At 37.8% G+C, this 13,699-nt stretch overlaps 1 protein-coding gene across 1 annotated transcript; it reads right to left on the bottom strand.

The window, feature by feature from the left end:
- Nucleotides 5,302-6,234, bottom strand: LOC102188017 (olfactory receptor 2A2-like). The gene has a single exon (XM_013963479.2). It carries the CDS (start codon nucleotides 6,232-6,234, stop codon nucleotides 5,302-5,304), a length of 933 nt encoding a protein of 310 aa, XP_013818933.2.

Below are 13,699 nucleotides of genomic sequence, written 5' to 3' on the forward strand. Positions count from 1 at the left end.
CAGCTACTGCCTTCGCTGCAGATCAGTAACCAGGGGTGGAAAAGACAGCACAGCAGAAACCTTAAGTCACTCCTGCTTCCCTATCCAATGTCTAATACCCTCCTGCTTGAGGCTGAGAAGCCCCCAGGCCTGCACTCATCAAGCTGGATATTCAAGAGAACCAGTGTTGCAGTTCAGTCTGAATCAAAGGTCTGGTTGCCAGGATAGCGGATAGTGTAAGCTGCAGTCTGAGGGCAGCAGCAAAAGGCCAGTGTCCTAGCCCCAAAGCGGGGAGTTCATGGACTATAAGCGCCCAGAACAACTATATGCCAATGAAATATATAACTTAGAAGAAATGGACAAATTCTTAGGAAGGTACAGTCTCTCAAGACTGAACAGGAAGAATTGAAAAAATATGAACCGACCAACTATAATACAAGTAGTGATATGGAGTCAATAACTTAAAAGTTCCCAGTAAACAAAAGTCCAGCATAAGTTGCCTTCACAGGTGAATTCATCCAAAATGTAGAAAAGAATTAACCCCTAATCTTCCAACGTTATTCCAAAAAATTTCAGAGGAAAGAATATATCCAAACTCATTCTATGAGGCTGCAATCACCCTGATACCCAAACTGGACAATGATACCATGAGAAAAGAAAAGTACAGCCAATATTATTGATAAATATAGACAGAAAATCCTCAACAAAATACCAGGAAATGAATCTAACAGTACATTAAAAGGATTTATCCCAGGGATGCAAAGAGTTTTTCAATATCTGCAAATTAATCAATGTGATACTCCACACTAACAAACGTGAATAATAACAACTATATGATTATCTTAATAGATGAAGAAAAAGTTTCTGATAAAATTCTATATCCATTTATGATAAATACTCTCCATAAAGTGTGCACAGAGGGAACACACCTCAACATAATACAGGTCATATGTGACAAACTCTAACATCATACTCAACAGTGAAAAGCTGAAAGCTCTTTCTCTAAGATCAGGAACAAGACAAGGAATCCTCTCTTGCAACTTTTATTCAATATAATTTTGAAAGTCCTAGACATGGAAACCAGTGAAGAAAAAGAAATAAAGTGAATTCAAGCTGAAAAAAGAAGTAAAAAAGTCACTTTTTGCAGATGATATTACAGTATACATAGAAAATCTATGTTACCTGAAAACTACTAGAGCTCATCAATGAATTTGGTTCAGTTGCAGGATACAAAATTAATACAAAGAAATCTGTTGCTTTTGTATATACTAACAATATAAGATCAAAATAGAAATTCAGAAAATAATTCTAATGACCACTGCGTTAAAAAGAATAAAATACTGAAGAATAAACCTACTTTAGGAGACAAAAGACTTGTATGCAGAAAACTCTAAGACATTGTTGAAAGAAATCAAGATGACACAAACAGATGGAGAGATGCTCATGTTCTTGAATTGGAAGAATTAATATTGTCAAAATGACTATACTACACAAAATCATATTCAGATTCAACGAAATCCCTGTCAAATTACCAATGGCATTTTCCAAAGAACTGAAACAAAAAATTTCATGATTTGTATGGAAACACAAGAGACTCTGAATAGCCAAAGCAATCTTGAGAAAGGAAAATGGAGTGGGAGGAATCAACCTTCCTATAATCTAGACAGTATGGTCCTGGCACAAAATCAGAAATATAGGCCAATGGAATAAGATAGAGAGCCCAGAGATAAACCCACACACCTAAGGGCACCTTATCTTTGACAAAGGAGACAGGAATATACAATGGGGAAAAGACAGTCTCTTTAATAAGTGGTATTGGGGAAACTGGACAGCTTCATGTAAAAGAATGAAATTGGAACACTCCCTAACACCATACACAAAAATAAACTCAGAATGGATTAAAGATCTAAAAGAAAGGCCAGAAACAATAAAACTCTTAGAGGAAAACACAGGCAGAACATTCTTTGACATAAACTGCAGTAAGACATTCTTTGACCCACCTCCTGGAGTATGGAAATAAAAGCAAAATAAATAAATGCAACATAATTACCCTTAAAAGCTTTTGCATAGCAAAGGAAACTATTAACAAGATGAAAAGATAACCCTCAGAATGGGAGAAATAATTGCAAATTAAGGATTCATCTTCAAAATATACAAACAGCTCATGCAAGCTCAATATCAGAAAAACAAACAGCCCAGTCAAAAAATGAGCACAAGACCTAAACAAACATTTCTCTAAAGAAGACATACCAATGGCCATTAAACACATGAAAACATGCACAGTATCACTCATTTTAGAGAAATACAGATCAAAACTCCAATGAGGTATCACGTCAGAGTGGTCAGAATGGCTATCATCTACAAGCAAAAAGTGCTGGAGAGGATGTGGAGAAAAGGGAATCCTCCTGCACTATTGGTTGGAATGTAAATTGATACAGCCACTATGGAAATTCCTTTAAAAACTAGGAATAAAACTACCATGTGAGCAAGCAATCCCACTACTGGGCATATACTCTAAGCAAAAAGACACTGGCACCCCAATGATCATTGCAGCCCTATTTACAAAAGCCAGGACACAGAAGAAATCTAGATGTCCACTGACAGATAAATGGAAAAAGAAGACAGACTACTTATATACAATAGAATATTATGCAGCCATATAAAAGAATGAATTTAAGTCAGCTACACTGAGGGAGTCCCTTAAATCTATTTCTCACTTCCGCTGTATAATCATAAGGCCACCTCATGCGAAGAGTTGACTCACTGGAAAAGACCCTGATGCTGGGAGGGACTGGGGGCAGGAGGAGAAGGGGACGACCCAGGATGAGATGGCTGGATGGCATCACGGACTCGATGGACATGAGTCTGAGTGAACTCCGGGAGTTGGTGATGAACAGGGAGGCCTGGCGTGCTGCGATTCATGGGGTCGCAAAGAGTCGGACATGACTGAGCGACTGAACTGAACTGAACTGAAACTGAGGTAGATAAACCTAGAATCTGTTATACAGAGTGAAGTAAGTCAGAGAGGAAAACAAATATTGTATATTACCATATTCATATGGCTATATGTAATTTAGAAGGATGGTACTGATGAACCTATTTTCAGGGCAGGAACAGAGAAGCAGACACAGAGAAAAGGGTTGTGGACACAGTGGGGAAAGGAGAGGGTGGGGTGAAATGAGGAAGTAGCGCTGAGACACACACATGACCGTGTTCACATCGATCGCGAGCATAAAGCTGCTCTATAACACTTGGACTCAGCCTGCTCTGCAGCAGTCTGGAGGGATGGAATGGGGCAGCAGAGGGGAACGGAGGTTCAATAAGGAGGGGGCTTATGAATACTTGTGGCTGATTCATGTTGTATGGCAGCATGTTTACAACGTTTATTCAACACTGTAAAGCAATTTTCCTCCAACTCTAAAATTAAAGAGAGAAAAAGTCTTTAATTTAAAAATAAATTTAAAAAATGAAATATCAGTTACTGAAAAAAAATACAGATTGCAAATGAGCACATGAAAAGATGCTCCATATCTCTGTCACGAGGGAAGTAAATGAAGACAGCAATGAATTATCACTATACACCTAGTGGAATGGCTAGACTCCAGAGCACCGACAACACCACGGATAATGATGTGGATCAATAAGAACTTTCACAGACTTCTGAAGTGGAATTCATTTTCATTCATGTCAAATGATACAGTCGCATTGAAAGGCTATTTCATAGTTTAAAAAAAAAAAAAAAAACTAAACCTACTCTTACCAGACAATCTACCAAATGCAGTCCTTGGTATGTATCCAAAGGATTTGAAAACATGTGTCTACACAAAAACCTGCACAGAGATGTTTAAAGCAGCTTTGTTCATAATTGCCTAAACTTGGAAGCCATCAAAGTGCGCTTCAGTTGGCAAGTGGATAAACTGTAGTGTGTCCAGATGGTGGAAGAGAGTTTGGAAATGAACCATCAAGCAAAGAAAAAAAAGAGGAAACGTAGAGGCATTCGACTGGGTGAGCAGAGCCACTGTAGAAAAACTAGTTGATATATACATGCTCTACAATTCCTCCCCAAATATCTGGAAAAGCCAAAACTGTGGAAGCAATTAAGAGATCAGTGGTTTTCAGGGATTAGAACTGAAGGGAGGAAGGAAGAGGTGATTTTTAGGGCACTGAAAAGGTTGAGTAGGATAATATAATGTGGATACACATAATCAAACACTTGTCCAAAACACAGAATATACAACATCATGAGTGAATTCACATGTACACTATAGACTTTGGGTGATGATGATCTGTTAATATAGGTGCATGAATATAACAAACATGCCACTCTAAGGAGGGTTGCTGGTAACGGGGGAGCTTATACATGTGGGGAGGTAGGGGGTGTATAGGGCATTTCTGTCCCTTCCACTGAATTTTGCTGTGATCAAGTATTTCTTTAAAAATAAAATTCATTACATAAAAATGGGTAAAAGATGTAAAGAGTTGTTGGTGCTTTATTCATCTGCTATGTAGTGTCCAAATCTGCGACTCTGTGGACGGAGCATGCCAGATTCCTCTGACTTTTACTATGTCCAGGAATTTGCTCAAATTCATGTCCACTGAGTCAGTAATGCTATCTAACCATCATCACATCCTCTGCCGCCCTAAACAGACAGCTCATCAAAGAAGATATACAGATGGCCAGGAAGCAACTGCAAGGAAACTCAACATCACACATTAACAAGAAATTTTACGTTAAGACAAGAATGAGATACCAGTGCACATCTCTGAGAATTTTGAAAATCCAAAGTATCTCTATATCTTTAAAAAGTTTCATTCCTTGCAGGTTTTCTCAGGGATCCTAACCAGGACTCCAAACTGCTGCTTCCATCAGTGCTTCAGAGGCAAGACAACTAACAAACTCTCAGATCTGAATGATCTGAATGATCCATTCTTCTTTTTCCCTCTTGAGAGACATCTGGGAGGTGGAGATTTTCTCCTATTCCTGACACATTGCCACAGAAGGGGAAGTAGGTATGGAGGACACAATACCATAAATTCGCCTGAACACTTATTGTATCTCTTCTCAGCAATGTGCTTTTCTGGGGTACAGCACTCTTTTATCCAACTTCTGGTATTTTCACAAAGGAAATTAGGTCTATATGTTTTTGCCTCCATGGAGGAACGGAGGCTTAGGGATTCCTATTCTTCCATCATGCTGATGCTACTCTGGAGTAATGCTCATCATTAAATCATGTCTCTTTCTGAGGAATTTTGAGTTTTCTTGCACCAGCAATCACATCTCTGAAGGGAAAAGAATGCACTGAACCAAAACTGGGCCCTCCTTCACACTGTCCCCTTTTTCTGCAATACTCTGTGGAAGGCAGCCTTCACTTGAGCATTCCGTACACTGTAGACAAGAGGGTTCAGCAATGGGTTGAAAAGAGCATAAAACAGGAAAAGGATCTTCAGGTGTTCTTCTCGTTGACTGTTGTCGGGAACCATGTAAACGATCATGGCTATGCCAAAGTAGAACCCAACCACACAGAGGTGGGAGGAGCACGTGGAGAAGGCTTTCTTGCGGCCCTCCTTTGACTGGATCTTCAGGATGGCCCAGAGAATACGCATATAGGAGACCAACATCAGGGCAAGAGGCCCAACTAAGATAAGAACGCCATCAGCAAAGAGGAACATTTCATTGATCCAGATGTCACCACAGGCCAATTTGAGGACAGAGCGAATGTCACAGAGGAAGTGGTTCACCTTCTGGGGGCCACAGAAGGGTAATCTTAACAAGAGAATTACTTGGACCAGGGCCAGGGCAAATCCACACACCCAGCAAGCAACGGCCAGGATGGAGCACACTCTCCAGTTCATGATGACCGTGTACTGGAGGGGATGGCAGATCGCCACATACCTGTCATAGGACATCGCCAACAAAATGAGGCACTCTATAGATCCAAAAGTCAAATTGAAAAGCATCTGCACAGTGCAAGGGTCAAAGGAGATGTTTTTTGTGTGTTTCACTAGGTTTTCCAGCAAGGTGGGCAAATTGCTGGAAGGAAAGGATATGTCGATGATGGCCAGGTGGGAAAGGAAGAAATACATGGGCGAGTGCAGTCTGGGGTCAAGGCAAATGAGTCCCAAGATCACGCCATTTGCCAGCAGGTTGCAGATATATAATAGGGAGAAGATACCAAAGAGGAGCAATTCCATGTTTTTGCTGAGCTGGAATCCCACCAGGATGAATTCTGTGATCTGTGATTGGTTGCCCTCCATTGCCAATGACAGTCTGCAAAGGCCTGAAGTATGATAGGAAAGTCAGGATTGGATAGCAATGAAAATAGGAGTTATTTATGTGAAGTGAATTCAGAGGAAGTTTGTGTTGTCCCTATCTCCCTGAAGTTTTGTCTTCAAAATTTCTTTGCCTTTTTGTTTCTTACTTTTTATTGTGAAAGTGAAAGTGAAGTTGCTCAGTCATGTCCGACTCTTTGCAACCCCATGGACTGTAGCCCCACAGGCTCCTCGGTCCACAAGATTTTCCAGGCATGAATACTGGAGTGGGTTGCTATTACAGATAAGTAGTATATAGTATATAGGTTTCACTAATTTTTATTCATTTTTGGCTTATCACTTATTTTCTTCAAATGAACAGTATATTACCTTTCTATAGAACACAAGACTAAAGTAAAGCCATATTCACATATTGACAATTTATTCCTAGACTCTTGGAGGGGTCCTTCTTCCTGCAACATTATTATATTACATATATTATATGTTTATATAATATAGGGAGAAGGCAATGGCACCCCACTCCAGTACTCTTGCCTGGAAAATCCCATGGGTGGAGGAGCCTGGTAGGCTGCAGTCCATGGGGTCGCTAAGTCGGACATGACTGAGAGACTTCACTTTCACTTTTCACTTCCATGCATCGGAGAATGAAATGGCAACCCACTCCAGTGTTCTTGCCTGGAGAGTCCCAGGGACGAGGGAGCCTGGTGGGCTGCTGTCTATGGGGTCGCACAGAGTTGGACACGACTGAAGTGACTTAGCAGTAGCAGTAGCAGTATATAATACATATAAACAAAGCTAGTGCAGTGATGGAAATATAGCTGAGCTATTAAAAATCCTAAAAGATGATCCTGTTAAAGTGCTGCACTCCAAACGCCAGCATATTTGGAAAACTCAGCAGTGGCTACAGGACTAGAAACAGTCAGTTTTTATTCCAATCCCAAAGAAAGACAACACGGAAGAATATTCAAACTATCATACAGTTGCACACATTTCAAATGCTAACAAAGTAATGCTCAAACTCTTTCAAACTAGGCTTCAAAAGTACATGAGCCAAAATCTTCCAGATCTACAAGCTGGATTTCCAAAAGGCAGAGTAGCCAGAGATCAAATTAACAATATTCATTGGATCATAAAAAAGCAAGAGAATTCCAGAAAAATCTACTCCTGCTTCACTGACTATGCTAAAGCCTTTGACTGTGTGGATCACAACAAACTGTGGAAAAGTCTTCATGAGATGGGAATACCAGACTATCTTACTTGCCTCCTGAGGAACCTGTTTTCAGGTCAAGAAGCAACAGTTAAAACTGGACATGGAACAACAGATTGGTTCAAAATTGGGAAAGGAGTTTGTCAAGGTTGTATATTGTCACCCAGCTTATTTAACTTATATGCAGAGTACATCTGTGAAATGCCAGGCTGGATGAATCATAACCTGGAATCAAGATTGCCAGGAGAAATATCAATAATCTCAAATATGCAGATGATACTACCCTAATGGCAGAAAGCAAAGAGGAATACAGAACCTTTTGATGAAAGTGAAAGAGGAGAGTGAAAAAACTTGCTTAAAATTCAGCATTCAGAAAATGAAGATCATGGCACCTGTCCCTTCACTTGATGGTGATAGATGGGAAAAAATAGAAACAGTGGCAGATTTTATTTTCTTGGGCTCCAAAATGACTATGCATAGGCTTCAAAAGTACATGAATCAAAATCTTCCAGATCTTGGTTGGACAGTGCCTGCAGCCATGAAATTAAAAGACAATTCCTCCTTGGAAGGAAAACGATGACAAACCTAGACAGCATATTAAAAAGCAGAGACATCACTTTGCTGACAAATGTCCGTATTGTCAAAACTATGGTTTTTCCAGTAGTCATGTATGAATGTGAGAGTTGGACCATAAGGATGGCTGAGCACTGAAAGACTGATGATTTTGAACCATGGTGTTGGAGAAGACTCTTGAGAGTCCTTGGATAGCAAGATCAAATTAGTCAATACTAAAGGAAATCAAACCTGAATATTCATTGGAAGGACTGATGCTGAAGCTGAAACTCCAATATTTTGGCCACCTGATGCAAAGAGCTGACCTTACTCATTGGAAAAGACCCTGCTGGGAAAGATTGAAGGCGGGAGGAGAAAGGGGTGATAGAGGATGAGATGGTTGGATGGAATCATCACGCAATGGACATGCGTTTGAACAACCAAGAGACAGTGAAGGAGGGGAGACTGCCATGCTGTAGTCCATGGGGTTGCAAATAGTTGGATAGGACTATGCGACTGAACAAGAACAACAAAAACACATTTACAGGTATCAGAGAGTGAGTGAGTGTGTGTGTGTGTGTGTGTGTGTGTGTGTGTGTGTGTGTGTGTGAAGTCGCTTCAGTCCTGTCTGATTCTTTGTGACCCTGTGAACTGTAGCCCACCAGGCTCCTCTGTCCATAGGATTCTCCAGGCAAGAACACTAGGTCACCATGCCCTCGTCCGGGTGATCTGTCTTCCCAACTCAGGGATGAAACCTACATTTTTTACATCTCCTGCATTGGCAGGTGGGTTCTTTACAACTAGCACCCCACTGGGAAGCCCCATATATATTATATATAATATATAAAATTACTATTAATATATTATTACAGTAAAATAGAGTCACCATATATACATTCAGAGATACACATACTTATATGTAATTTTGATACATAGATAAACTCATAAAATATGACCCTAACATATATCGTGGAAAAAAAATCTTTTTCAGTCAATTGTATATTGCAGATATATGCATGAATTGTGATTAGAGAACTATCATGCAGCATTAAATTCATTTTAGTAGGGGAAGAATGGTCAAAATTGTGGTAAGGATAATGACTAAACAGAATGTAAACAGTACAGATCTTAACAATGTCAAATGAATATTACAAAGCCAGCAAAAATCAGCTGTTATGGGAGGTGAATTACAAGAAATCATAAGAAAACCATTTTCCCCAATTGTGAAATAAAGTAAAGTAAAGTCACTCAGTCGTGTCCGACTCTTTGTGACCCCGTGGACTGCAGCCCACCAGGCTCCTCAGTCCATGGGATTCTCCAGGCAAGAATACTGGAGTGGGTTGCCATTTCCTTCTCCAGAGGATCTTCCTGACCCAGGGATCAAACCCAGGTCTCCCACATTGGAGGCAGACGCTTTAACCTCTGAGCCACCAAGGAAGCAAAATGGGAAGTTAAAAGTCAAGTGTTCAAATTTGAAGGATATAGTTTACAAACATTGAGATTTAGACTTCAGTTTCTGGTGAGATGAGAGACTACATACCCTACACCACATTCTTCTTTAAAAACAGCCAAGAGGCAGAAACAACTGAAGTGACTTAGCATGCACACAAAACTAGTCTTGAGCTGAGATAGTCTGGATTTAACTATTCTTACTGAAGGAAATTCCAAGATTTCATTTCAAACAGGGAAGAAGTGATCCTAGAAAGAAAATTCACACTGTAAAAATACAGATCAAGGAAAGCAACAACAAAGAATTCTGGAAGTGTCCTCTGGGACCTAGAACAAGACTGAACTAGATACGTAACAGTGTATATATGGCACCCTACTCCAGTACTCTTGCCTGGAAAATCCCATGGATGGAGGAACCTGGTGAGCTGCAGTCCATGGAGTCGCGAAGAGTCGGACACGACTGAGCGACTTCACTTTCACTTTTCACTTTCATGCATTGGAGAAGGAAATGGCAACCCACTCCAGTGTTCCTGCCTGGAGAATCCCAGGGATGGGGGAGCCTGGTGGGCTGCTGTCTCTGAGTCGCACAGAGTCAGACACGACTGAAGTGACTTAGCAGCAGCAGCAACAGTGTATATATTGGGAAGAGGCTAATGGGAATTAAAAGTTCTAATTTCCATGCATTTTGACAGATAATATAGCTACTGACTTTCATTAGCCTTTTACCACACAACATTAATCACTCAACTGCACTTAAAAATTTGAGCCATGAGCAGTACATATTCCTATATATAAATGTAAAAATTCTGCTTTAAGAAAAAGTAAGGGATCGACACCTGTCATTAACTGAAAAATTGAATATCTTTACAGACCACTTGCTAAAATATCTGAGTAAAATCAGGAAATTATTAACTCCCTGGAGGGACATGGGTTAAAAGATGGAATAGAAAAATCAAAAAAGTACTTCTCTCTAGAAAAGCAACATATAAAATGGAGAACCCTGTCAAAATAAGCTTCTTTGGATTTCTGGAGTCTAATCAAAAGCTATAGCAGCAGCACACGTGCTTAATATGGAAAACAAATCATCGACCTGGAAATCAACGGGAGAGATCTGTAGCATTTTAACTTGCCCTGATTCCATCCCCCCTCCTTACCTCAGGAACAGTTCTAAAAAAGATAGTCTGCACTTCTGATGTACACTCACTACCAAAAGGAGCAGAATATACTTTACACTCACAGATCTCTGGATGTTGGATTTGACCTGTCTGGTGACTGGACAGGGAGGCCTGGCATACTGCAGTCCACGGGGTTGGTTGCAAAGAGTCAGACACAACTGAGTGACTGAACTGAACTGAAGAAGGTGTATTAGAAGAGGTTTACCAAAAATATTCCAAACTGTAAAAGACCTTACTTAATCTCCAAAATGATAAAAATGTATTCCAAAAGAATAAAATAAAGGTAAATGTACTTCTGATAATTGAAGATAAAATTAATCTTTATATCAAAAATTTGACATTAAGATAGATTAAATATAAATTCTTAATAAATACAAACAAACACAAATATTTGACCCCAATTTTCCTGTTTAAAAAAAGTAGTTTCCTAGGGCTACCTACAAATTAGTCTTAGTTTTTAAAATGTTTTAATATTTAATAAATGCTATAATTTTATTTGCCTTTTAAAAAGTTTTCTTACAGCATTTCAGTATTTAATTGTTCCAAGATCAAAAGGAAATATTAAAAAAACATTAAAGGTAAAAGAAAAGTATCTACACAGGAATAACAATTTCACTGACAGCAGATTTCTTATCAAGAGCACAAGATCTGAAGACAGAAGGTATTAAATACACACCAAGGGGCAGAGAAGCTCTCAGGCAAGAACGTGACAACTGCAGGAACTCTCTTGAAGGAATGAGAACAAAAGAAGAGATTTATCATATGCAAATTATAAACTTTTAGGGCATATATCCTTTTAGTTTTCTAATAAAAATTCTTCCTTAATAAGCACAGAAGTGAATTCAGAGTTAAGCAAACACATATAAACAATATTGAACAAACATTATTATAAAATATGACCTTATATTTAATAACTTATGAGCTATAAAATGATTTTGATGCTTAAAATTATAAAAGTAAAATTTAAAAATAAATAAAGGAAGAGATGTATTGGAACATGAAGAATACTACCTTTTTGAAGAGGTTCATAATACTGAAAGATTTTAAATTTATTACAATAAATTATTAATGTTGATGTTAGCACTTATAGATTACCATCAATAGAAAATGATGTAGAATCTATGATTTTCAAATTGCAGTGCCAACAAATGAAACATTAAAGCATTATCAATCAAAAGGAAGGTAAAAGGCAAGAAAATAGAAAAAGAGAAGCAAAAAAATTGTTGATATTCAGAAACACAAAATATGCTGATATGAATAAGTCTATGTATATCCATTAATGTATCAAATGTAAATGAATTATATTCATCCAGCAAAAGACAGAGGTGACCATATCAGATTAAAACCAGAAAATCTACTTATGAACTTCTTAGAACACTCACACCTAAACATAAATGCACACAAGCATACAAGAACACCCCAACCCAAAAAAGACTGATAATAAAATAATGAGAAAAAAGGGTTTATGCCTACAGTGACTGTAGTAACAATACTGATATATGACCTAAGCATAGGGAGGCATATAAAAGATGCTACAAAGTCATGATAAAATGAACAATCTGCTGAAAGATGAACATGCATGGTGTGCTTATTCCCTATGAAATAAGTAAGTTTTACATAGCAGGAAACGTGTTTATCCCAGAAAAACATACAAAAACACTAATAATGATAATAAAACTTTAAAAGCTTTCCCTTTGAGTTAGGAAATGATTTTTTTTTTAATTTTTTTTATTTTTTAAATTTTAAAATCTTTAATTCTTACACATGCTTTATTAAAACCACTTCTTTTTAATGTTGATTCAGGAACCATCTGACATTAAGACAAAAAGAAAAAATAGAAGGGCTAGGATTTAAAATGGAAAATAAAATATAATTATTGAAAACACACTTGCATATATTAAAAATAAATATTTATAGATGGTCTACTATTACAAACAAGTAAATATCGAAGAATTTGGGCTCAAGGATGATGTTCAAATGGGGAGACTTACATACTTTGTTTATGGAATGATCATTTTGTAAAGACTGCAAATCTCTCCAAATTGTTCTATTGGTTCAATAAAATAAAAATCAGAATCCAATGTTAGCTCAGGTATAGAAATTGGGAACCTAACTATAAATTTCATATGAAATTATAAAAGATGAAGAAGAATAAGGCAATTTTAAAGAATGGAGTAAAAGTACTTACTCTGTGGAATACTGAGACCTACAAGGTTATAGTGCCTTTATACAGTCAGTCAATATTGTATTGGAGCAAGATAAATAAACAGACCCATCAAACAGCAAGGTTTACTCAGAAATTCAGAAATGTATGCACACAAACACGCTTATATGTACATACTTGAACCAAGACAAAGGCACTGGTGTTTTTAATAATTAATTCTGGATCAATTGACTATCAAAGTGGATAAAACCTAAAACATGACTTCTACCAATATACTACAAAAACTCAAGTAGGTTTTAGAATTAATCATAAAAGATGAAAACAAGCTTTGTAGAACATTAATGATTTATAGTGAAAGCCTCAGAGAGAAGAAAAGTTTCTGCAACAAAATAAAAAACAGAAAGGAAAGATTGATAAAATTAAGAACCTAACTCCTGTCTACCTAGAGGCATCATTAAGAGAATAAAAATGAAATCTACAGAGTGGAAGGAAATATTTATAACATATGCAATCAGTAGTGTTCATATTCAGAATATGTAAGGAATTTCTGTATATTGATACTGAAAAGCTAGATAATCCAATTTAAATTGGGCAAAATATGTTAACATACATCATACATACATGAAATCATAGATACTCTCAAGCACGTTGAGTCAGCCAGCTAATAAAAGTGACTCCAAAGCCTTCATCCTATATCAGTGCACGCCTGTAACATTCAAGTTTTAGGTACTAATGTTACAATAAATGTTAGCATAAACATCACAGCATTCAAGTTCTCTACACTGGCTGTTGGTTTAAGTGCCGATTCTGGTCTATTTTCCTGTCTTGGGTTGTCTACTTAGGGACTTAGCAACTGAGTTTAACGTAGAATTTTCCTTCAGTACAAATTCATATATTTGCAGA

This window comes from Capra hircus, chromosome 4, assembly GCF_001704415.2.
Source record: "Capra hircus breed San Clemente chromosome 4, ASM170441v1, whole genome shotgun sequence".
Taxonomy (NCBI): domain Eukaryota; kingdom Metazoa; phylum Chordata; class Mammalia; order Artiodactyla; family Bovidae; genus Capra; species Capra hircus.